Source organism: Salvelinus fontinalis, chromosome 23 (assembly GCF_029448725.1).
Source record: "Salvelinus fontinalis isolate EN_2023a chromosome 23, ASM2944872v1, whole genome shotgun sequence".
Classification (NCBI taxonomy): Eukaryota; Metazoa; Chordata; class Actinopteri; order Salmoniformes; family Salmonidae; genus Salvelinus; species Salvelinus fontinalis.
In genome coordinates, this window is record NC_074687.1 from 14,403,770 (window position 1) to 14,430,820 (window position 27,051).

Here is a 27,051-nt window from a genome sequence, read left to right on the forward strand (position 1 = left end):
GACGGTCGTCATGAGTAATACGGGGCAGTAGTCATGAGTGATACGGGGCGGTAGTCATGAGTGAAACGGGGCAGTAGTCATGAGTGATACGGGGCGGTAGTCATGAGTGAAACGGGGCGGTAGTCATGAGTGATACAGGACGGTCGTCATGAGTGATACAGGACGGTCGTCATGAGTGATACGGGACGGTCGTCATGAGTGATACGAGCGGTAGTCATGAGTGATACGGGGCGGTAGTCATGAGTGATACGGGGCGGTAGTCATGAGTGATACGGGGCGGTAGTCATGAGTGATACGGGGCGGTAGTCATGAGTGATACAGGACGGTCGTCATGAGTGATACAGGACGGTCGTCATGAGTGATACGGGACGGTCGTCATGAGTGATACGAGCGGTGGTCATGAGTGATACGGGGCGGTAGTCATGAGTGATACGGGGCGGTAGTCATGAGTGATACGGGGCGGTCGTCATGAGTAATACGGGGCGGTAGTCATGAGTGATACGGGGCGGTAGTCATGAGTGATACGGGCGGTAGTCATGAGTGATACGGGGCGGTCGTCATGAGTGATACGGGGCGGTCGTCATGAGTGATACGGGGCGGTAGTCATGAGTGATACGGGGCGGTCGTCATGAGTGATACGGGGCGGTAGTCATGAGTGATACGGGGCGGTCGTCGTGAGTGATACGAGCGGTCGTCGTGAGTGATACGGGGCGGTAGTCATGAGTGATACAGGACGGTCGTCATGAGTGATACGGGGCGGTAGTCATGAGTAATACGGGGCGGTAGTCATGAGTTATACGGGGCGGTCGTCATGAGTAATACGGGCGGTCGTCATGAGTGATACGGGCGGTAGTCATGAGTGATACGGGCGGTAGTCATGAGTGATACGGGCGGTCGTCATGAGTGATACGGGGCGGTCGTCATGAGTGATAGGGGGCGGTCGTCATGAGTGATACGGGCGGTCATTATGAGTGATACGGGCGGTCGTCATGAGTGATACGGGCGGTCGTCATGAGTGATACGGGCGGTAGTCATGAGTGATACGGGCGGTAGTCATGAGTGATACGGGGCGGTCGTCATGAGTGATAGGGGGCGGTCGTCATGAGTGATACGGGCGGTCATTATGAGTGATACGGGCGGTCGTCATGAGTGATACGGGCGGTCGTCATGAGTGATACGGGCGGTCGTCATGAGTGATACGGGCGGTCGTCATGAGTGATACGGGGCGGTAGTCATGAGTGATACGGGGCGGTAGTCATGAGTGATAAGGGGCGGTAGTCATGAGTGATACGGGGCGGTCGTCATGAGTGATACGGGACGGTAGTCATGAGTGATACGGGGCGGTAGTCATGAGTGATACGGGACGGTAGTCATGAGTGATACGGGGCAGTAGTCATGAGTTATACGGGGCGGTAGTCATGAGTGATACGAGCGGTAGTCATGAGTGATACGGGGCGGTCGTCATGAGTGATACGGGGCGGTCGTCATGAGTGATAATGGGCGGTAGTCATGAGTGATACGGGACGGTCGTCATGAGTGATACGGGGCGGTTGTCATGAGTGATAAGGGGCGGTAGTCATGAGTTATACGGGACGGTAGTCATGAGTGATACGGGACGGTAGTCATGAGTGATACGGGGCGGTAGTCATGAGTGATACGGGACGGTAGTCATGAGTGATACGGGGCGGTAGTCATGAGTGATACGGGGCAGTAGTCATGAGTGATATGGGGCGGTAGTCATGAGTGATACGGGGCGGTAGTCATGAGTGATACGGGGCGGTAGTCATGAGTGATACGGGGCGGTCGTCATGAGTGATACGGGGCGGTAGTCATGAGTGATACGGGGCGGTCGTCATGAGTGATACGGGGCGGTTGTCATGAGTGATACGGGGCGGTCGTCATGAGTGATACGGGGCGGTAGTCATGAGTGATACGGGCGGTAGTCATGAGTGATACGGGCGGTCGTCATGAGTGATACGGGGCGGTCGTCATGAGTGATACGGGCGGTCGTCGTGAGTAATACGGGGCAGTAGTCATGAGTGATACGGGGCGGTAGTCATGAGTGATACGGGGCGGTAGTCATGAGTGATACAGGACGGTCGTCATGAGTAATACGGGGCAGTAGTCATGAGTGATACGGGGCGGTAGTCATGAGTGAAACGGGGCGGTAGTCATGAGTGATACAGGACGGTCGTCATGAGTGATACAGGACGGTCGTCATGAGTGATACGGGACGGTCGTCATGAGTGATACGAGCGGTAGTCATGAGTGATACGGGGCGGTAGTCATGAGTGATACGGGGCGGTAGTCATGAGTGATACGGGGCGGTAGTCATGAGTGATACGGGGCGGTAGTCATGAGTGATACAGGACGGTCGTCATGAGTGATACAGGACGGTCGTCATGAGTGATACGGGACGGTCGTCATGAGTGATACGAGCGGTGGTCATGAGTGATACGGGGCGGTAGTCATGAGTGATACGGGGCGGTAGTCATGAGTGATACGGGGCGGTCGTCATGAGTAATACGGGGCGGTAGTCATGAGTGATACGGGGCGGTAGTCATGAGTGATACGGGCGGTAGTCATGAGTGATACGGGGCGGTCGTCATGAGTGATACGGGGCGGTCGTCATGAGTGATACGGGGCGGTAGTCATGAGTGATACGGGGCGGTCGTCATGAGTGATACGGGGCGGTAGTCATGAGTGATACGGGGCGGTCGTCATGAGTGATACAGGACGGTCGTCATGAGTGATACGGGGCGGTAGTCATGAGTAATACGGGGCGGTAGTCATGAGTTATACGGGGCGGTCGTCATGAGTAATACGGGCGGTCGTCATGAGTGATACGGGCGGTAGTCATGAGTGATACGGGCGGTAGTCATGAGTGATACGGGCGGTCATCATGAGTGATACGGGGCGGTCGTCATGAGTGATAGGGGGCGGTCGTCATGAGTGATACGGGCGGTCATTATGAGTGATACGGGCGGTCGTCATGAGTGATACGGGCGGTCGTCATGAGTGATACGGGCGGTCGTCATGAGTGATACGGGCGGTCGTCATGAGTGATACGGGCGGTAGTCATGAGTGATACGGGGCGGTCGTCATGAGTGATAGGGGGCGGTCGTCATGAGTGATACGGGCGGTCATTATGAGTGATACGGGCGGTCGTCATGAGTGATACGGGCGGTCGTCATGAGTGATACGGGCGGTCGTCATGAGTGATACGGGGCGGTAGTCATGAGTGATACGGGGCGGTAGTCATGAGTGATAAGGGGCGGTAGTCATGAGTGATACGGGGCGGTCGTCATGAGTGATACGGGGCGGTAGTCATGAGTGATACGGGGCGGTAGTCATGAGTTATACGGGGCGGTAGTCATGAGTGATACGGGGCGGTAGTCATGAGTGATACGGGGCGGTAGTCATGAGTGATACGGGGCGGTAGTCATGAGTGATACGGGGCGGTAGTCATGAGTGATACGGGGCGGTAGTCATGAGTGATACGGGGCGGTCGTCATGAGTGATACGGGGCGGTCGTCATGAGTGATACGGGGCGGTAGTCATGAGTGATACGGGGCGGTAGTCATGAGTGATACGGGGCGGTAGTCATGAGTGATACGGGGCGGTAGTCATGAGTGATACGGGGCGGTAGTCATGAGTGATACGGGGCGGTCGTCATGAGTGATACGGGGCGGTCGTCATGAGTGATACAGGGCGGTCGTCATGAGTGATACGGGGCGGTAGTCATGAGTGATACGGGGCGGTAGTCATGAGTGATACGGGGCGGTAGTCATGAGTGATACGGGCGGTCGTCATGAGTGATACGGGGCGGTCGTCATGAGTGATACGGGCGGTCGTCGTGAGTAATACGGGGCAGTAGTCATGAGTGATACGGGGCGGTAGTCATGAGTGATACGGGGCGGTAGTCATGAGTGATACGGGACGGTCGTCATGAGTAATACGGGGCAGTAGTCATGAGTGATACGGGGCGGTAGTCATGAGTGATACGGGGCGGTAGTCATGAGTGATACAGGACGGTCGTCATGAGTGATACAGGACGGTCGTCATGAGTGATACGGGACGGTCGTCATGAGTGATACGAGCGGTAGTCATGAGTGATACGGGGCGGTAGTCATGAGTGATACGGGGCGGTAGTCATGAGTGATACGGGGCGGTAGTCATGAGTGATACGGGGCGGTAGTCATGAGTGATACAGGACGGTCGTCATGAGTGATACAGGACGGTCGTCATGAGTGATACGGGACGGTCGTCATGAGTGATACGAGCGGAAGTCATGAGTGATACGGGGCGGTAGTCATGAGTGATACGGGGCGGTAGTCATGAGTGATACGGGGCGGTCGTCATGAGTAATACGGGGCGGTAGTCATGAGTGATACGGGGCGGTAGTCATGAGTGATACGGGCGGTAGTCATGAGTGATACGGGGCGGTCGTCATGAGTGATACGGGGCGGTCGTCATGAGTGATACGGGGCGGTAGTCATGAGTGATACGGGGCGGTAGTCATGAGTGATACGGGGCGGTCGTCATGAGTGATACGGGGCGGTAGTCATGAGTGATACGGGGCGGTCGTCATGAGTGATACGAGCGGTAGTCGTGAGTGATACAGGGCGGTAGTCATGAGTGATACAGGACGGTCGTCATGAGTGATACGGGGCGGTAGTCATGAGTAATACGGGGCGGTAGTCATGAGTGATACGGGGCGGTAGTCATGAGTGATACAGGACGGTAGTCATGAGTGATACGGGGCGGTAGTCATGAGTGATACGGGGCGGTCGTCATGAGTGATACGGGGCGGTACTCATGAGTGATACGGGGCGGTCGTCATGAGTTATACGGGGTGGTCGTCATGAGTGATACGGGGTGGTAGTCATGAGTGATACTGGGTGGTAGTCATGAGTGATACAGGACGGTCGTCATGAGTGATACGAGCGGTCGTCGTGAGTGATACAGGGCGGTAGTCATGAGTGATACAGGACGGTCGTCATGAGTGATACGGGGCGGTAGTCATGAGTAATACGGGGCGGTAGTCATGAGTGATACGGGGCGGTAGTCATGAGTGATACAGGACGGTAGTCATGAGTGATACGGGGCGGTAGTCATGAGTGATACCGGGCGGTCGTCATGAGTGATACGGGGCGGTACTCATGAGTGATACGGGGCGGTCGTCATGAGTTATACGGGGTGGTCGTCATGAGTGATACGGGGTGGTAGTCATGAGTGATACGGGGTGGTAGTCATGAGTGATACAGGACGGTCGTCATGAGTGATACGGGGCGGTCGTCATGAGTGATACGGGGTGGTAGTCATGAGTGATACGGGGTGGTAGTCATGAGTGATACGGGGTGGTAGTCATGAGTGATACGGGGCGGTAGTCATGAGTGATACAGGGCGGTAGTCATGAGTGATATGGGGCGGTAGTCATGAGTGATACGGGGCGGTAGTCATGAGTGATACGGGGTGGTAGTCATGAGTGATACAGGACGGTCGTCATGAGTGATACGGGGCGGTAGTCATGAGTGATACAGGACGGTCGTCATGAGTGATACGGGGCGGTAGTCATGAGTGATACAGGGCGGTAGTCATGAGTGATACGGGGCGGTAGTCATGAGTGATACGGGGCGGTAGTCATGAGTGATACGAGCGGTCGTCATGAGTGATACGGGGCGGTAGTCATGAGTGATACGGGGCGGTAGTCATGAGTTATACGGGGCGGTAGTCATGAGTTATACGGGGCGGTAGTCATGAGTGATAAGGGGCGGTAGTCATGAGTGATATGGGGCGGTAGTCATGAGTGATACGGGCGGTAGTCATGAGTGATACGGGCGGTAGTCATGAGTGATACGAGCGTCGTCATGAGTGATACGGGGCGGTAGTCATGAGTGATACGGGGCGGTAGTCATGAGTTATACGGGGCGGTAGTCATGAGTGATACGGGGCAGTAGTCATGAGTGATAAGGGGCGGTAGTCATGAGTGATACGGGCGGTCGTCATGAGTTATACGGGGCGGTAGTCATGAGTGATACGGGGCGGTAGTCATGAGTGATACGGGGGCGGTAGTCATGAGTGATACGGGGCAGTAGTCATGAGTGATACGGGCGGTAGTCATGAGCGATACGGGCGGTAGTCATGAGCGATACGGGCGGTTGTCATGAGTGATACGGGGCGGTAGTCATGAGTGATACGGGGCGGTAGTCATGAGTGATACGGGGCGGTAGTCATGAGTGATACGGGATGGTAGTCATGAGTGATACGGGGCGGTAGTCATGAGTGATACGGGGCGGTCGTCATGAGTTATACGGGGCGGTCGTCATGAGTGATACGGGGCGGTAGTCATGAGTGATACGGGGCGGTATTCATGAGTGATACGGGGCGGTAGTCATGAGTTATACGGGGCGGTAGTCATGAGTGATACGGGGCGGTAGTCATGAGTGATACGGGGCGGTAGTCATGAGTGATACGGGGCGGTAGTCATGAGTGATACGGGGTGGTAGTCATGAGTGATACGGGGCGGTAGTCATGAGTGATACGGGGCGGTCGTCATGAGTGATACGGGGCGGTCGTCATGAGTGATACGGGGCGGTAGTCATGAGTGATACGGGGCGGTAGTCATGAGTGATACGGGGCGGTAGTCATGAGTGATACGGGGCGGTAGTCATGAGTGATACGGGGCGGTAGTCATGAGTGATACGGGGCGGTAGTCATGAGTGATACGGGGCGGTGGTCATGAGTGATACGGGACGGTAGTCATGAGTGATACGGGGCGGTCGTCATGAGTAATACGGGGCGGTAGTCATGAGTGATACAGGGCGGTCGTCATGAGTGAAACGGGGTGGTAGTCATGAGTGATACGGGGCGGTCGTCATGAGTAATACGGGCGGTCGTCATGAGTGATACGGGACGGTAGTCATGAGTGATACGGGGCTGTAGTCATGAGTGGTACGGGCGGTAGTCATGAGTGATACGGGGCGGTAGTCATGAGTGATACGGGGCGGTAGTCATGAGTGATACGGGGCGGTAGTCATGAGTTATACGGGGCGGTAGTCATGAGTTATACGGGGCGGTAGTCATGAGTGATACGGGCGGTCGTCATGAGTGATACGGGCGGTAGTCATGAGTGATACAGGGTGGTAGTCATGAGTGATACGGGGCGGTCGTCATGAGTGATACGGGCGGTAGTCATGAGTGATACGGGGTGGTAGTCATGAGTGATACGGGCGGTAGTCATGAGTGATACGGGGCGGTAGTCATGAGTGATACGGGCGGTAGTCATGAGTGATACGGGGCGGTCGTCATGAGTTATACGGGGCGGTCGTCATGAGTGATACGGGGCGGTAGTCATGAGTTATACGGGGCGGTAGTCATGAGTTATACGGGGCGGTAGTCATGAGTGATACGGGCGGTAGTCATGAGTGATACGAGCGGTCGTCATGAGTGATACGGGGCGGTAGTCATGAGTGATACGGGGCGGTAGTCATGAGTTATACGGGGCGGTAGTCATGAGTTATACGGGGCGGTAGTCATGAGTGATACGGGGCGGTAGTCATGAGTGATACGGGACGGTAGTCATGAGTGATACGGGGCGGTAGTCATGAGTGATACGGGACGGTAGTCATGAGTGATACGGGGCGGTAGTCATGAGTGATACGGGACGGTAGTCATGAGTGATACGGGGCGGTAGTCATGAGTTATACGGGCGGTAGTCATGAGTGATACGAGCGGTAGTCATGAGTGATACGGGGCGGTCGTCATGAGTGATACGGGGCGGTCGTCATGAGTGATAAGGGGCAGTAGTCATGAGTGATACGGGACGGTCGTCATGAGTGATACGGGGCGGTCGTCATGAGTGATAAGGGGCGGTAGTCATGAGTTATACGGGACGGTAGTCATGAGTGATACGGGACGGTAGTCATGAGTGATACGGGGCGGTAGTCATGAGTGATACGGGGCGGTAGTCATGAGTGATACGGGGCGGTAGTCATGAGTGATACGGGGCGGTAGTCATGAGTGATACGGGGCGGTAGTCATGAGTGATACGGGGCGGTCGTCATGAGTGATACGGGGCGGTCGTCATGAGTGATACAGGGCGGTCGTCATGAGTGATACGGGGCGGTAGTCATGAGTGATACGGGGCGGTAGTCATGAGTGATACGGGGCGGTAGTCATGAGTGATACGGGCGGTCGTCATGAGTGATACGGGGCGGTCGTCATGAGTGATACGGGCGGTCGTCGTGAGTAATACGGGGCAGTAGTCATGAGTGATACGGGGCGGTAGTCATGAGTGATACGGGGCGGTAGTCATGAGTGATACGGGACGGTCGTCATGAGTAATACGGGGCAGTAGTCATGAGTGATACGGGGCGGTAGTCATGAGTGATACGGGGCGGTAGTCATGAGTGATACAGGACGGTCGTCATGAGTGATACAGGACGGTCGTCATGAGTGATACGGGACGGTCGTCATGAGTGATACGAGCGGTAGTCATGAGTGATACGGGGCGGTAGTCATGAGTGATACGGGGCGGTAGTCATGAGTGATACGGGGCGGTAGTCATGAGTGATACGGGGCGGTAGTCATGAGTGATACAGGACGGTCGTCATGAGTGATACGGGACGGTCGTCATGAGTGATACGGGACGGTCGTCATGAGTGATACGGGACGGTCGTCATGAGTGATACGAGCGGTAGTCATGAGTGATACGGGGCGGTAGTCATGAGTGATACGGGGCGGTAGTCATGAGTGATACGGGGCGGTCGTCATGAGTAATACGGGGCGGAAGTCATGAGTGATACGGGGCGGTAGTCATGAGTGATACGGGCGGTAGTCATGAGTGATACGGGGCGGTCGTCATGAGTGATACGGTTCGGTCGTCATGAGTGATACGGGGCGGTAGTCATGAGTGATACGGGGCGGTCGTCATGAGTGATACGGGGCGGTAGTCATGAGTGATACGGGGCGGTCGTCATGAGTGATACGAGCGGTCGTCGTGAGTGATACAGGGCGGTAGTCATGAGTGATACAGGACGGTCGTCATGAGTGATACGGGGCGGTAGTCATGAGTAATACGGGGCGGTAGTCATGAGTGATACGGGGCGGTAGTCATGAGTGATACAGGACGGTAGTCATGAGTGATACGGGGCGGTAGTCATGAGTGATACGGGGCGGTCGTCATGAGTGATACGGGGCGGTACTCATGAGTGATACGGGGCGGTCGTCATGAGTTATACGGGGTGGTCGTCATGAGTGATACGGGGTGGTAGTCATGAGTGATACGGGGTGGTAGTCATGAGTGATACAGGACGGTCGTCATGAGTGATACGAGCGGTCGTCGTGAGTGATACAGGGCGGTAGTCATGAGTGATACAGGACGGTCGTCATGAGTGATACGGGGCGGTAGTCATGAGTAATACGGGGCGGTAGTCATGAGTGATACGGGGCGGTAGTCATGAGTGATACAGGACGGTAGTCATGAGTGATACGGTGCGGTAGTCATGAGTGATACCGGGCGGTCGTCATGAGTGATACGGGGCGGTACTCATGAGTGATACGGGGCGGTCGTCATGAGTTATACGGGGTGGTCGTCATGAGTGATACGGGGTGGTAGTCATGAGTGATACGGGGTGGTAGTCATGAGTGATACAGGACGGTCGTCATGAGTGATACGGGGCGGTCGTCATGAGTGATACGGGGTGGTAGTCATGAGTGATACGGGGTGGTAGTCATGAGTGATACGGGGTGGTAGTCATGAGTGATACGGGGCGGTAGTCATGAGTGATACAGGGCGGTAGTCATGAGTGATATGGGGCGGTAGTCATGAGTGATACGGGGCGGTAGTCATGAGTGATACGGGGTGGTAGTCATGAGTGATACAGGACGGTCGTCATGAGTGATACGGGGCGGTAGTCATGAGTGATACGGGGCGGTAGTCATGAGTGATACGGGGCGGTAGTCATGAGTGATACGGGGTGGTAGTCATGAGCGATACAGGGCGGTAGTCATGAGTGATACGGGCCGTCAGAGTAAGTGTTAAGCCTGATAGTGATACGGGGCGGTAGTCGAGTGATAGTGATACGGGCGGTAGAGTAAGTGTTAAGCCTGATAGTGATACGGGGTGGTAGTAAGTGTTAAGCCTGATAGTGATACAGGGCGTCAGAGTAAGTGTTAAGCCTGATAGTGATACGGGGCGTCAGAGTAAGTGTTAAGCCTGATAGTGATACGGGGTGGTAGTAAGTGTTAAGCCTGATAGTGATACGGGGCGTCAGAGTAAGTGTTAAGCCTGATAGTGATACGGGGTGGTAGTAAGTGTTAAGCCTGATAGTGATACAGGGCGGTAGAGTAAGTGTTAAGCCTGATAGTGATACGGGGCGTCAGAGTAAGTGTTAAGCCTGATAGTGATACGGGGCGTCAGAGTAAGTGTTAAGCCTGATAGTGATACAGGGCGGTAGAGTAAGTGTTAAGCCTGATAGTGATACAGGGCGGTAGAGTAAGTGTTAAGCCTGATAGTGATACGGGGCGTCAGAGTAAGTGTTAAGCCTGATAGTGATACGGGGCGTCAGAGTAAGTGTTAAGCCTGATAGTGATACAGGGCGGTAGAGTAAGTGTTAAGCCTGATAGTGATACGGGGCGTCAGAGTAAGTGTTAAGCCTGATAGTGATACAGGGCGGTAGAGTAAGTGTTAAGCCTGATAGTGATACAGGGCGGTAGAGTAAGTGTTAAGCCTGATAGTGATACGGGGCGTCAGAGTAAGTGTTAAGCCTGATAGTGATACGGGGCGTCAGAGTAAGTGTTAAGCCTGATAGTGATACAGGGCGGTAGAGTAAGTGTTAAGCCTGATAGTGATACAGGGCGGTAGAGTAAGTGTTAAGCCTGATAGTGATACGGGGCGTCAGAGTAAGTGTTAAGCCTGATAGTGATACAGGGCGGTAGAGTAAGTGTTAAGCCTGATAGTGATACGGGGTGGTAGTAAGTGTTAAGCCTGATAGTGATACAGGGCGGTAGAGTAAGTGTTAAGCCTGATAGTGATACGGGGCGGTAGTCGAGTGATAGTGATACGGGGCGGTAGAGTAAGTGTTAAGCCTGATAGTGATACGGGGTGGTAGTAAGTGTTAAGCCTGATAGTGATACGGGGCGGTAGTCGAGTGATAGTGATACGGGGCGGTAGAGTAAGTGTTAAGCCTGATAGTGATACGGGCGGTAGAGTAAGTGTTAAGCCTGATAGCTAATGTTTTTAAATGGTCATCATTTTATTTCTTCACTACATCCACTTCCAGTTCTGGTTTGTTTAGACACAAAGCTAGCGCCCATCTACCTTAGATGCTCCTCCCCCTACCTGCCTTCCAGACACAAAGCTAGCGCCCATCTACCTTAGATGCTCCTCCCCCTACCTGCCTTCCAGACACAAAGCTAGCGCCCATCTACCTTAGATGCTCCTCCCCCTACCTGCCTTCCAGGCACAAAGCTAGCGCCCATCTACCTTAGATGCTCCTCCCCCTACCTGCCTTCCAGACACAAAGCTAGCGCCCATCTACCTTAGATGCTCCTCCCCCTACCTGCCTTCCAGACACAAAGCTAGCGCCCATCTACCTTAGATGCTCCTCCCCTTACCTGCCTTCCAGACACAAAGCTAGCGCCCATCTACCTTAGATGCTCCTCCCCCTACCTGCCTTCCAGACACAAAGCATCATGGGAACTGTAGTAATCTCAGCATTCTAACAAACCAAGCATCATGGAGCCTGTAGTAATTGAATAATTTTGGTTAATTTGGATAACTTGTGGCACTAAAAACTTTCTCTAGAGTCGTGGAGACCAGCTGTGGAACGGTCCTTTAACCCTCTCTTTTCAAAGCCACTTCTTAAAACCGCTTTTCACAGATTTGATGAAGCGCAAGAATGAAATGCGACGAAGTGACACGGGAACAAGAGGTCAAGTTTGCTCAGCCATAACTTGATATCAAAATGACTGTATAGTAAAAGCCTGTTTCTACCAGTAGAATAAAACCCAATGGAACAGTTTTGTGCTCTCAGTTGTCCAGCAAGGGAACAGCTCTTGGCATAATGGAATATCACACCAGGACACTATATCACAGGTAGTGGTACCCTCTATTACACTGAAGCTGGAGGTTAAATTGCCTGACAGACTGGATATTTTGAAAGTGTATAGCATCTTGTACCGTGTTTACTATCAGTAAAGCCAGTTACTCACCTCCCTCTCTCAGCAATCTGGCCATCTTGGACGACCAGGATCTGATCTGATCCAATGATGGTCGACAATCTGAAACAAAACACAATACCATGCACTTCAGCAAGAATGACTTGGTTAGAACCAACATCGGTGTAGAATGGAACACTATAAGAATGACTTGGTTAGAACCAACAGAATGGAACACTATAAGAATGACTTGGTTAGAACCAGCATCGGTGTAGAATGGAACACTATAAGAATGACTTGGTTAGAACCAGCATCGGTTTAGAATGGAACACTATAAGAATGACTTGGTTAGAACGAACAGAATGGAAAACTATAAGAATGACTTGGTTAGAACCAGCATCGGTGTAGAATGGAACACTATAAGAATGACTTGGTTAGAACCAACAGAACGGAACACTATAAGAATGACTTGGTTAGAACCAGCATCGGTGTAGAATGGAACACTATAAGAATGACTTGGTTAGAACCAAAAGAATGGAACACTATAAGAATGACTTGGTTAGAACCAGCATCGGTGTAGAATGGAACACTATAAGAATGACTTGGTTAGAACCAGCATCGGTGTAGAATGGAACACTATAAGAATGACTTGGTTAGAACCAGCATCGGTGTAGAATGGAACACTATAAGAATGACTTGGTTAGAACCAACATCGGTGTAGAATGGAACACTATAAGAATGACTTGGTTATAACCAGCATCGGTGTAGAATGGAACACTATAAGAATGACTTGGTTAGAACCAGCATCGGTTTAGAATGGAACACTATAAGAATGACTTGGTTAGAACGAACAGAATGGAACACTATAAGAATGACTTGGTTAGAACCAGCATCGGTGTAGAATGGAACACTATAAGAATGACTTGGTTAGAACCAACATCGGTGTAGAATGGAACACTATAAGAATGACTTGGTTAGAACCAACAGAACGGAACACTATAAGAATGACTTGGTTAGAACCAGCATCGGTGTAGAATGGAATACTATAAGAATGACTTGGTTAGAACCAACAGAATGGAACACTATAAGAATGACTTGGTTAGAACCAACAGAATGGAACACTATAAAAATGACTTGGTTAGAACCAGCATCGGTGTAGAATGGAACACTATAAGAATGACTTGGTTAGAACCAACAGAATGGAACACTATAAGAATGACTTGGTTAGAACCAGCATCGGTGTAGAATGGAACACTATAAGAATGACTTGATTAGAACCAGCATCGGTGTAGAATGGAACACTATAAGAATGACTTGGTTAGAACCAGCATCGGTGTAGAATGGAACACTATAAGAATGACTTGATTAGAACCAGCATCGGTGTAGAATGGAACACTATAAGAATGGCTTGATTAGAACCAACATGGGTGTAGAATGGAACAGTATAAGAATGACTTGGTTAGAACAAACAGAATGGAACACTATAAGAAAGACTTGGTTAGAACCAACATTGGTGTAGAATGGAACACTATAAGAATGACTTGGTTAGAACCAGCATCGGTGTAGAATGGAACACTATAAGAATGACTTGGTTAGAACCAGCAGAATGGAACACTATAAGAATGACTTGGTTAGAACCAACATCGGTGTAGAATGGAACACTATAAGAATGACTTGGTTAGAACCAACAGAATGGAACACTATAAGAATGACTTGGTTAGAACCAACATCGGTGTAGAATGGAACACTATAAGAATGACTTGGTTAGAACAAGCAGAATGGAACACTATAAGAATGACTTGGTTAGAACCAACAGAATGGAACACTATAAGAATGACTTGGTTAGAACCAACATCGGTGTAGAATGGAACACTATAAGAATGACTTGGTTAGAACCAACATCGGTGTAGAATGGAACACTATAAGAATGACTTGGTTAGAACCAGCAGAATGGAACACTATAAGAATGACTTGGTTAGAACCAACATCGGTGTAGAATGGAACACTATAAGAATGACTTGGTTAGAACAAATAGAATGGAACACTATAAGAATGACTTGGTTAGAACCAGCATCGGTGTAGAATGGAACACTATAAGAATGACTTGGTTAGAACAAACCGAATAGAACACTATAAGAATGACTTGGTTAGAACCAACAGAATGGAACACTGGGGTCTGAGGGGCTGAGGCCTGGAGTCTCTTTCAGGCTGACAGCACACAGAGAGGAAGCTGATTATTTATACTGCAATTAGGTCATCCCTAACCTTATCCCATCTCCGCTAGCCTCAGGTCTCTGCTCCACTGCAACTTCTCTGTAACTCCTATCAGATGAAATATTTCTCCCACCATCAAGCCGTATCCAAGCGTCTTAAATTCTTATTTACAATGATGGCCTACCAAAAGGCAAAAAACCTCCTGCAGGGACGGGGGCTGGGATTTTTAAATAGAAAAAAATAACATATAAATATAGGACAAAACATACATCACGACAAGACAGACCTAAGAGAACAACATAGCAAGGCAGCAATACATGACAACACATTAAGTCTCATGTTGGAAGACCTAACTGTGTTAGATGCTAGTGGTGCTATCATCTTAACGGTATTAGATGCTAGTGGTGCTATCATCTTAACGGTGTTAGATGCTAGTGGTGCTATCATCTTAACGGTATTAGATGCTAGTGGTGCTATCATCTTAACGGTATTAGATGCTAGTGGTGCTATCATCTTAACGGTATTAGATGCTAGTGGTGCTACCATCTTAACGGTGTTAGATGCTAGTGGTGCTATCATCTTAACGGTATTAGATGCTAGTGGTGCTATCATCTTAACGGTATTAGATGCTAGTGGTGCTATCATCTTAACGGTATTAGATGCTAGTGGTGCTATCATCTTAACGGTATTAGATGCTAGTGGTGCTATCATCTTAACGGTATCAGATGCTAGTGGTGCTATCATCTTAACGGTATTAGATGCTAGTGGTGCTATCATATTAACGGTATTAGATGCTAGTGGTGCTACCATCTTAACGGTATTAGATGCTAGTGGTGCTATCATCTTAACGGTGTTAGATGCTAGTGGTGCTATCATCTTAACGGTATTAGATGCTAGTGGTGCTATCATCTTAACGGTATTAGATGCTAGTGGTGCTATCATCTTAACGGTATTAGATGCTAGTGGTGCTATCATCTTAACGGTATTAGATGCTAGTGGTGCTATCATCTTAACGGTATTAGATGCTAGTGGTGCTATCATCTTAACGGTATTAGATGCTAGTGGTGCTATCATCTTAACGGTGTTAGATGCTAGTGGTGCTATCATCTTGCTGTTCCTAGTCCACCTGGTCGTGCTGCTGCTCCAGTTTCAACTGTTCTGCCTGCGGCTATGGAACCCTGACCTGTTCACCGGACGTGCTACCTGTCCCAGACCTGCTGTTTTCAACTCTCTAGAGACAGCAGGAGCAGTAGAGATACTCTTAATGATCGGCTATGAAAAGCCAACTGACATTTACTCCTGAGGTGCTGACTTGCTGCACCCTCGACAACTACTGTGAATATTATTATTTGACCATGCTAGTCATTTATGAACATTTGAACATCTTGGCCATGTTCTGTTATAATCTCCACCCGGCACAGCCAGAAGAGGACTGGCCACCCCTCATAGCCTGGTTCCTCTCTAGGTTTCTTCCTAGGTTCCTGCCTTTCTAGGGAGTTTTTCCTAGCCACCGTGCTTCTACACCTGCATTGCTTGCTGTTTGGGGTTTTAGGCTGGGTTTCTGTACAGCACTTTGAGATATCAGCTGATGTAAGAAGGGCTTTATAAATACATTTGATGTAACCAACTGGGAGACACGTTGAGGGAGAAGAAAGATGAAACCTGTTAACAGAACAGATGATGATTGACTGGCTCTTCTGAAAGCGTTACCTGTGTGTCACTACTATAGTGGTCCTGTTGGCACAGACTTTGGAGAATGACGCCTGGATGTTTCGTTCTGTCTGTGTGTCCAGGGCTGACGTGGCCTGCAGAGAGAGAGACAGGGTGAGAGAGAGACAGTTAGTACATAGCCTGCAGAGAGAGAGACAGGGAGAGAGAGAGAGAGAGAGAGTTAGTACGTAACCTGCAGAGAGAGAGACAGGGAGAGAGAGAGAGAGAGAGAGAGAGAGAGAGAGACAGGGAGAGAGAGAGAGAGAGAGAGAGAGAGAGAGAGAGAGAGTTAGTACGTAGCCTGCAGAGAGAGAGACAGGGTGAGAGAGAGAGAGAGAGAGAGAGAGAGAGACAGGGAGAGAGAGAGAGAGAGAGAGAGAGAGAGAGAGAGAGAGAGAGTTAGTACGTAGCCTGCAGAGAGAGAGACAGGGTGAGAGAGAGAGAGTTAGTACGTAGCCTGCAGAGAGAGAGACAGGGTGAGAGAGAGACAGGGAGAGAGAGAGAGAGAGAGAGAGAGAGAGAGAGAGAGAGAGAGAGAGAGAGAGAGAGAGAGAGAGAGAGAGAGAGTTAGTACGTAGCCTGCAGAGAGAGAGACAGGGTGAGAGAGAGAGAGTTAGTATGTAGCCTGCAGAGAGAGAGACAGGGTGAGAGAGAGACAGGGAGAGAGAGAGAGTTAGTACGTGGCCTGCAGAGAGAGAGACAGGGAGAGAGAGAGAGAGAGTTAGTACGTAGCCTGCAGAGAGAGAGACAGGGTGAGAGAGAGACAGGGAGAGAGAGAGAGAGAGAGAGAGAGAGAGAGAGAGAGAGAGAGAGAGAGAGAGAGAGAGACAGGGTGAGAGAGAGACAGGGTGAGAGAGAGACAGGGAGAGAGAGAGAGAGTTAGTACGTGGCCTGCAGAGAGAGAGACAGGGAGAGAGAGAGTTAGTACGTGGCCTACAGGGAGAGAGAGAGGGAGAGAGAGAGAGAGAGAGAGACAGGGAGAGAGAGAGAGAGAGAGTTAGTACGTAGCCTGCAGAGAGAGACAGGGAGGGAGAGAGAGAGAGAGAGAGAGAGAGAGAGAGAGAGAGAGAGAGAGAGAGAGAGTTAGTAAGTAGCCTGCAGAGAGAGAGACAGGGAGAGAGAGAGACAGGGAGAGACAGAGACAGGGAGAGAGAGAGACAGGGAGAGAGAGAGAGTTAGTACGTACCCTGCAGAGAGAGAGACAGGGAGAGAGAGAGTTAGTACGTACCCTGCAGAGAGAGAGACAGGGAGAGAGAGAGTTAGTACGTACCCTGCAGAGAGAGAGACAGCCCTCCTACCTCCCACCTGCCCTCTTACCCCCTGCCCCCCCCCCACATGCCCTCTTCCCCCCTGCCCTCCTCCCTCCCACCTGCCCTCTTCCTCCCCCCCACCTGCCCTCTTCCCCCCTGCCACCCCCCACCTGCCCTCTTCCCCCCTGCCACCCCCCACCTGCCCTCTTCCCCCCTGCCACCCCCCACCTGCCCTCTTCCCCCCTGCCACCCCTCCACCTGCCCTCTTCCCCCTGCCCTCTTCCCCCCTGCCACCCCTCCACCTGCCCTCCTCCCTCCCACCTGCCTTCTTACTCCTTGCCCTCCTCCCTCCCACCTGCCCTCTTACCCCTGCCCCACCTGCCCTCTTACCCCCTGCCCCACCTGCCCTCTTACCGATCCCCCCCGCCCCACCAGCCCTCTTCCCGATCCCCCCCGCCCGACCAGCCCTCTTCCCGATCCCCCCCGCCCCACCTGCCTTCTTCCCGATCCCCCCCCGCCCCCACCAGCCCTCTTCCCGATCCCCCCCGCCCCACCAGCCCTCTTCCCGATCCCCCCCGCCCCACCAGCCCTCTTCCCCCCTGTCCTCTTCCCGATCCCCCCCGCCCCACCAGCCCTCTTCCCGATCCCCCCGCCCCACCAGCCCTCTTCCCGATCCCCCCCCGCCCCACCAGCCCTCTTCCCCCTTGCCGTCTTCCCGATCCCCCCCGCCCTCTTCCCGAACCCCCCCGCCCCACCAGCCCTCTTCCCCCCTGTCCTCTTCCCGATCCCCCCGCCCCACCAGCCCTCTTCCCGATCCCCCCCGCCCTCTTCCCAATCCCCCCCCGCCCCACCTGCCCTCTTCCCGATCCCCCCCGCCCTCTTCCCAATCCCCCCGCCCCACCAGCCCTCTTCCCGATCCCCCCCGCCCCACCTGCCCTCTTCCCGATCCCCCCCGCCCTCTTCCCGATCCCCCCGCCCCACCAGCCCTCTTACCCCCTGTCCTCTTCCCGATCCCCCCGCCCCACCAGCCCTCTTACCCCCTGTCCTCTTCCCGATCCCCCCGCCCCACCAGCCCTCTTACCCCCTGTCCTCTTCCCGATCCCCCCGCCCCACCAGCCCTCTTACCCCCTGTCCTCTTCCCGATCCCCCCGCCCCACCAGCCCTCTTACCCCCTGTCCTCTTCCCGATCCCCCCGCCCCACCTGCCCCCTGTCCTCTTGCCGATCCCCCCGCCCCACCTGCCCTCTTACCCCCTGCCCTCTTCCCGATCCCCCCGCCCCACCAGCCCTCTTACCCCCTGTCCTCTTCCCGACCCCCCCGCCCCACCAGCCCTCTTCCCGATCCCCCCTATCTCTGACCTCATCCAGCAGTATAATACGAGGGTCTTTCAGGATGGTACGGGCGATGGCTACTCTCTGTTTCTCTCCTCCACTCAGCTTCAGACCCCTCTCTCCCACCTGGGTCTCATACCCTGTGGAGACAACACAACACACACATCATCCTCCTCCTCATCCTCCTCATCATCCTCTTCTTCTTCATCATCCTCTTCCTCACCCTCGGGCAGCGACAGGATCTTGTAGTGTATGTCCGCAGCGAGGGCAGCCTCCTCCACCTCCTGGTCGCTAGCGAGAACGCGTCCGTAGCGGATGTTGTTTCTTATGCTGTCATTGAAGAGCACCGTGTCCTGAGGAACCACGCCGATGTAGGAGCGGAGAGAGGTCTGGGTCACCTATAGCCAGGAATGGTTACAGATTAGGATTACAGAGAGAGGTCTGGGTCACCTATAGCCAGGGATGGTACAAATTAGGATTACAGAGAGAGGTCTGGGTCACATATAGCCAGGGATGTTACAGATTAGGATTACAGAGAGAGGTCTGGGTCACCTATAGCCAGGGATGGTTACAGATTAGGATTACAGAGAGAGGTCTGGGTGACCTATAGCCAGGGATGTTACAGATTAGGATTACAGAGAGAGGTCTGGGTCATCTATAGCCAGGAATGGTTACAGATTCGGATTACAGAGAGAGGTCTGGGTCACCTATAGCCAGGGATGGTACAGATTAGGATTACAGAGAGAGGTCTGGGTCACCTATAGCCAGGGATGGTACAGATTAGGATTACAGAGAGAGGTCTGGGTCACCTATAGCCAGGGATGGTACAGATTAGGATTACAGAGAGAGGTCTGGGTCACCTATAGCCAGGGATGGTTACAGATTAGGATTACAGAGAGAGGTCTGGGTCACCTATAGCCAGGGATGGTACAGATTAGGATTACAGAGAGAGGTCTGGGTCACCTATAGCCAGGGATGGTACAGATTAGGATTACAGAGAGAGGTCTGGGTCGGACAGGTTAGGATTCTTTGTATTTTATTTAACCTTTATTTAACTAGGCAAGTCAGTTAAGAACAATTTCTTATTTACAATGACGGCCTACCCCAGCCAAACCCTAACAACGCTGGGCCAATTGTGCGCCGCCCTATGGGACTCCCAATCACGGCCCGGTTGTGAAACCAGGGCCGCGAACCAGGGTCTGTAGTGATGCCTCTAGCACTGAGATGCAGTAATTTAGACTGCTGTGCCACTCGGGAGCCCCTACAGACGACCCATACAGTATAGCCTGCTCTGGAACAGATGGCATACAGGGCACAGGTAAACAAGCACACCCAAACATACACACGCAAACACACCCTACATTCACACACATACACCGACATGAACATAAAAACTGAATGTTTTTATACCTTACGAATATGTGAAACTGGGTCCTCTATCCACCGTGACATTACTACTGGCACCATTCTCACCCAGAGCCCTCTGTTGCACATATGTTTTTGTATGTCACTTTTCCTGAGTTCTCCCCGCATAAGGCGGCTCGTCGATTCAGGCGCGGCTGGGAATTTTCGCCCCATAGTTTAGGGATTCCCATTGTTCCCGTGGCTGTGCCCTTCCCCGTTCACGCCTTAGACAGTCGACCATTAGGGTCAGGGTTGATTAGGGAGGCCACCGCTCCTCTGGACATGGTGACGCAGGGGGATCACAAGGAGAGAATTAGGAGTCTCTTCCTCATTGACTCTCCTGCGTTTCCCTTGGTGCTAGGCCTACCCTGGTTAGCATGTCATGACCCCACTGTTTCTTGGCAACGGAGGGCTCTCACGGGGTGGTCGCGAGAGTGCACAGGGAGGTGTTCAGGGGTTTCGTTGGTGCTACCACGGTGGAGAGTCCAGACCAGGTCTCCACCATGAGTATTCCCCCTGAATATGCAGATTTGGCTCTCGCCTTCTGTAAGAAGGCGACTCAATTACCACCCCATCAACGGGGGGATTGTGCGATAAATCTCCTGGTAGACGCTGCACTTCCCAGGAGTTACATGTATCCCTTGTCACAAGCGGAGACGGTGGGTATGGAAACACATGTCTCCGAATCCCTGCATCAGGGGCACATTCGGTCCTCCACATCACCCATCTCCTCGAGTTTCTTTTTTGTGAAGTAGAAGGAGGGAGGTCTGCTCCCGTGTATTGACTATCGAGGTCTAAATCAGATCACGGTGAGGTACAGTTACCCGCTACCTCTCATCACCACGGCGATTGAGTCAATGCAAGGGGCGCGCTTCTTCACCAAACTAGATCTCAGGAGCGCTTACAACCTGGTGCGTATCCGGGAGGGAGACGAGTGGAAGACACCGTTAGTCCCAACTCAGGGCATTATGACATCATTATCATTATGACCTCGTCATGCTATACGGGTTGATGAATGCTCCATCAATCTTCCAAGCCTTTGTGGACGAGATTTTAAGGGACCTGCACGGTGTAGTGGTGTATATTGATGACATTCTGATATACTCAGCTACACGCGCCGAGCATGTGTCCCTGGTGCGCAGGGGGCTTGGACGATTGTTGGAACATGACCTGTATGTCAAGGCTGAGAAGTGCCTGTTCTTCCAGCAGTCCGTCTCCTTCCTAGGGTACCGCATTTCCTTCTCGGGGGTGGAGATGGAGAGTGACCGCATTGTAGCCGTGCGTAATTGGCCGACTCCCACCACGGTAAAGGAGGTGCAGCGGTTTCTTGGGTTCGCCCATTAGTACCGGAGGTTTATACGGGGTTTTTGGTCAGGTAGCGGCTCCCATTACATCACTGCTGAAGTTGGGCCCGGTGAGTGGTGGAGTTTGCAGTGGTTGGACAGGGCTTTTGGTCGTTTACCTCGGCTCCCGTGCTGGCCCATCCGGATCCCTCTTTGGCGTTCATAGTGGAGGTGGATGCGGCCAAGGCTGGGATAGGAGCCGTGCTCTCTCAGCGCTCGGGTACGCCACCGAAGCTCTGCTCCTGTGCCTTCTTCTCGAAGAAGCTCAGCCCAGCAGAGTGAAACTGTGACGTGGGGGACCGGGAGCTGTTGGCTGTCGTAAAGGCTCTGAAGGCGTGGAGACATTGGCTTGAGGGGGCTAAACATCCTCATCTGGACTGACCACCGCAATCTGGAATACATCCGGGCAGCGAGGAGACTGAACCCTCGCCAGGCAAGGTGGGCCATGTTTTTCACCCGTTTTGTGTTCACCCTTTCCTACAGACCAGGCTCCCAGAACGTGAAGGCAGACGCACTGTCCCGGCTGTATGACACAGAAGAGCGGCCCATGGATCCTACCCCCATACTCCCACCCTCCTGCCTGGTGGCGCCGGTAGTGTGGGAGCTGGACGCGGACATTGAGCAGGCGTTACGTGCAGAGCCCGCTCCCATCCAGTGTCCCGGGAGGCGTCTGTACGTCCCGTCTGCTGTCCTTGACCGGTTGATCTATTGGGCCCACACGTCACCCTCCTCTGGTCATCCTGGGATCGGTCGGACAGTGCGCTGATTGAGCGGGAGGTACTGGTGGCCTACCTTGGCTAAGGACGTGAGGGTTTATGTTTCCTCCTGCTCGGTGTGCGCCCAGTGTAAGGCTCCTAGGCACCTGCCCAGAGGGAAGCTACACCCCTTACCCGTTCCACAACGGCCTTGGTCGCACCTGTCGGTGGATTTTCTTACCGATCTCCCTCCTCACAGGGTAACACCGTGATCCTGGTCGTTGTGGATCGGTTCTCTAAGTCCTGTCGTCTCCTCCCTCTGCCCGGTCTCCCTACGGCCCTACAGATTGCGGAGACCTTGTTTACGCACGTCTTCCGGCACTACGGAGTGCCTGAGGATATAGTGTCTGATTGAGGTCCACAGTTCACGTCTAGGGTCTGGAAGGCGTTCATGGAACGTCTGGGGATCTCGATCAGCCTTACTTCGGGGTTTCACCCCGAGAGTAATGTGCAGGTGGAGAGAGTAAACCAGGATGTGGGCAGGTTTCTGCGGTCTTATTGCCAGGACCGGCCGGGGGAGTGGGCGGCGTTCGTGCCCTGGGCCGAGATGGCACAGAACTCACTTCGCCACTCCTCCACTAATCTCTCTCCCTTCCAGTGCGTACTGGGGTACCAGCCGGTTCTGGCGCCTTGGCATCAGCGTCAGACCGTGGCTCCTGCGGTGGACGACTGGTTCAGGCACGCGGAGGAGACATGGGAAGCTGCCCGCATTCACCTTCAGCGGGCTGTGCTAAGCCAAAAAAAGAACGCAGACCGTCACCGCAGTGAGGCCCCGGTGTTCGCAACAGGGGACCGGGTCTGGCTCTTGACCCGAAATCTGCCCCTCCGCCTGCCCTGCCGGAAGCTGGGTCCGCGGTTTGTGGTGCCATTTAAAGTCCTGAGGAGAGTGAACAAGGTTTGTTATAGGTTACAGTTTCCCCCCGATTACTGTATTAACCCCTCATTCCATGTGTCTCTCTTCAGGCCGGTGGTGGCTGGCCCGCTCCAGGAGTCGGGCCACCGGGAGGTTCCTCCACCCCATCTGGACATCGGGGGGAGGCCCCGGCGTACTCCGTTCGTTCCATCCTGGATTCGAGGCGTCGGGCGAGGGGCCTTCAGTACCTCGTGGAGTGGGAGGGGTACGGTCCGGAGGAGAGGTGCTGGGTTCCGGTCGAGGACGTGTTGGATCCTTCAATGCTGCAGGAGTTCCACCGTCTTCGTCCGGATCGCCCTGCGCCTCGCACTCCGGGTCGTCCCCGAGGCCGGTGTTGGCGCCACGCGTCAAGGGGGGGTACTGTCACAACTTCCGCCGAAGTTGGTTCCTCTCCTTGTTCGGCGGCCGGTGTCGCAGGTCTTCTAGCAATCATCGATACACTTTTCATTTTCCATTTGTTTTGTCTTGTCTTCCCACACACCTGGTTTCAATTCCATCATTACATGTCGTGTATTTAACCCTCTGTTCCCCCCCCATGTACTTGTCCAGAATTGTTTATTGTAAGTGCATGTGCACGTTTATCTGGTGAGCGACGGGTTTTGTACCCATTGATGTATTGTTCTGTTTCCGGTGGGTTTTATTATTAAACTACTCCGTTTTAAATACCGTTTTTGCTCTACTGCGCCTGACTTCTCTGCCGCCAGTACGCACCCCTTACACTATAGAGTTAACTCACCCTGGATATAGACTCTATAGAGTTACCTCACCCTGGCTATATCCTGTATGTAGACCCTATAGAGGTAACTCACCCTGTATATATCCTGTATATAGACCCTATAGAGTTAACTCACCCTGTATATATCCTGTATATAGACCCTATAGAGTTAACTCACCCTGTATATAGACTATAGTTAACTCACCCTGTATATAGACTCTATAGAGTTAACTCACCCTGGATATATCCTGTATGTAGACCCTATAGAGGTAACTCACCCTGTATATATCCTGTATATAGACCCTATAGAGTTAACTCACCCTGTATATAGACTCTATAGAGTTAACTCACCCTGGATATATCCTGTATGTAGACCCTATAGAGTTAACTCACCCTGTATATAGACCCTATAGAGTTAACTCACCCTGTATATAGACCCTATAAAGAGTTCTCACCCTGGATATAGACCCTATAGAGTTAACTCACCCTGGATATATCCTGTATGTAGACCCTATAGAGTTAACTCACCCTGGATATAGACCCTATAGAGTTAAGTCACCCTGTATATAGACCCTATAGAGTTAACTCACCCTGTATATAGACTCTATAGCGTTATCTCACCCTGTATATAGACCCTATAGAGTTAACTCACACTGTATATAGACCCTATAGAGTTAACTCACCCTGGAAATTTTTTTTTATTTTTTATTTTTATTTATTTATTTATTTTATTTAACCTTTATTTAACCAGGTAGGCAAATTGAGAACACGTTCTCATTTACAATTGCGACCTGGCCAAGATAAAGCAAAGCAGTTCGACACATACAACAACACATAGTTACACATGGAGTAAAAACAAACATATAGTCAATAATACAGTGAAAAAATAAGTCTATATACAATGTGAGCAAGTGAGGTGAGATAAGGGAGGTGAAGGCAGACAGATATATGTATAAATAAATAAAATATAAAAAGGCCATGGAGGCGAAGTGAGTACAACACAGCAAGTAAAATAAAAACTAAAAAACACTGGAATGGTTGGTTTGCATTGGAAGAAAGTGCAAAGTAGAGACAGAAATAATGGGGTGCAAAGGAGCAAAATAAATTAATAAATAAATACAGTAGGTAAAGAGGTAGTTGTTTGGGCTAAATTGTAGATGGGTTATGTACAGGTGCAGTAATCTATGAGCTGCTCTGACAGCTGGTGCTTAAAGCTAGTGAGGGAGATAGGTGTTTCCAGTTTCAGAGATTTTTGTAGTTCGTTCCAGTCATTGGCAGCAGAGAACTGGAAGGAGAGGCGTCCAAAGGAAGAATTGGTTTTGGGGGTGACTAGAGAGATATACCTGCTGGAGCGCGTGCTACAGGTAGGTGCTGCTATGGTGACCAGCGAGCTGAGATAAGGGGGGACTTTACCTAGCAGGGTCTTGTAGATGACCTGGAACCAGTGGGTTTGGCGACGAGTATGAAGCGAGGGCCAGCCAACGAGAGTGTACAGGTCGCAGTGGTGGGTAGTATATGGGGCTTTGGTGACAAAACGGATGGCACTGTGATAGACTGCATCCAATTTATTGAGTAGGGTTTTGGAGGCTATTTTGTAAATGACATCACCGAAGTCGAGGATTGGTAGGATGGTCAGTTTTACAAGGGTATGTTTGGCAGCATGAGTAAAGGATGCTTTGTTGCGGAATAGGAAGCCAATTCTAGATTTGACTTTGGATTGGAGATGTTTGATGTGGGTCTGGAAGGAGAGTTTACAGTCTAACCAGACACCTAGGTATTTGTAGTTGTCCACATATTCTAAGTCAGAGCCGTCCAAAGTAGTGATGTTGGACAGGCGGGCAGGAGCAGGCAGCGATCGGTTGAAGAGCATGCATTTGGTTTTACTTGTATTTAAGAGCAGTTGGAGGCCACGGAAGGAGAGTTGTATGGCATTGAAGCTCGCCTGGAGGGTTGTTAACACAGTGTCAAAAGAAGGGCCAGAAGTATACAGAATAGTGTCGTCTGCGTAGAGGTGGATCAGAGAATCACCAGCAGCAAGAGCGACATCATTGATGTAAACAGAGAAGAGAGTCGGTCCAAGAATTGAACCCTGTGGCACCCCCATAGAGACTGCCAGAGGCCCGGACAACAGACCCTCCGATTTGACACACTGAACTCTATCAGAGAAGTAGTTGGTGAACCAGGCGAGGCAATCATTAGAGAAACCAAGGCTGTCGAGTCTGCCAATGAGGATGTGGTGATTGACAGAGTCAAAAGCCTTGGCCAGGTCAATGAATACGGCTGCACAGTATTGTTTCCTATCGATGGCGGTTACGATATCGTTTATGACCTTGAGCGTGGCTGAGGTGCACCCATGACCAGCTCTGAAACCAGATTGCATAGCGGAGAAGGTGTGGTGTGATTCGAAATGGTCGGTAATCTGTTTGTTGACTTGGCTTTCGAAGACCTTAGAAAGGCAGGGTAGGATAGATATAGGTCTGTAGCAGTTAGGGTCAAGGGTGTCCCCCCCTTTGAAGAGGGGGATAACCGCAGCTGCTTTCCAATCTTTGGGGATCTCAGACGACACGAAAGAGAGGTTGAAGAGGCTAGTAATAGGGGTGGCAACAATTTCAGCAGATAGTTTTAGAAAGAAAGGGTCCAGATTATCTAGCCCGGCTGATTTGTAAGGGTCCAGATTTTGCAGCTCATTAAGAACATCAGCTGACTGTATTTGGGAGAAAGAGAAATGGGGAAGGCTTGGGCGAGTAGCAGAGGGGAGGGCAGTGCTGTTGTCCGGGGTAGGGGTAGCCAGGTGGAAAGCATGGCCAGCCGTAGAAAAATGCTTATTGAAATTCTCAATTATAGTGGATTTGTCGGTGGTGACAGTGTTTCCTATCTTCAGAGCGGTTGGAAGCTGGGAGGAGGTGTTCTTATTCTCCATGGACTTTACGGTGTCCCAGAACTTTTTTGAATTTGTGTTGCAGGAAGCAAATTTCTGCTTGAAAAAGCTAGCCTTGGCTGTTCTGCCTGTGTATATTGGTTTCTGGCTTCCCTGAAAAGTTGCATATCACGGGGGCTGTTCGATGCTAATGCAGAACGCCATAGGATGTTTTTCTGATGGTTAAGGGCAGTCAGGTCAGGAGAGAACCAAGGGCTATATCTGTTCCTGGTTCTAAATTTCTTGAATGGGGCATGCTTATTCAAGATGGTGAGGAAGGCATTTTTAAAAAAATGACCAGGCATCCTCTACTGACGGGATGAGATCAATATCCTTCC

The 27,051-nt window shown here is 51.8% G+C and overlaps 1 protein-coding gene across 1 annotated transcript in view; it reads right to left on the reverse strand.

The window, feature by feature from the left end:
- Positions 1–27,051, reverse strand: part of LOC129821574 (ATP-binding cassette sub-family B member 6-like) — a 55,550-nt gene that overhangs the window by 24,460 nt on the left and 4,039 nt on the right. The window contains exons 2-5 of the mRNA XM_055879231.1: positions 18,890–19,064; positions 18,694–18,806; positions 16,087–16,181; positions 12,217–12,285 (exon numbers count right to left, since the gene is read on the reverse strand). Coding sequence (XP_055735206.1) covers positions 12,217–12,285; positions 16,087–16,181; positions 18,694–18,806; positions 18,890–19,064 — 452 coding nt within the window. The remainder of the gene's footprint in view (positions 1–12,216; positions 12,286–16,086; positions 16,182–18,693; positions 18,807–18,889; positions 19,065–27,051) is intronic.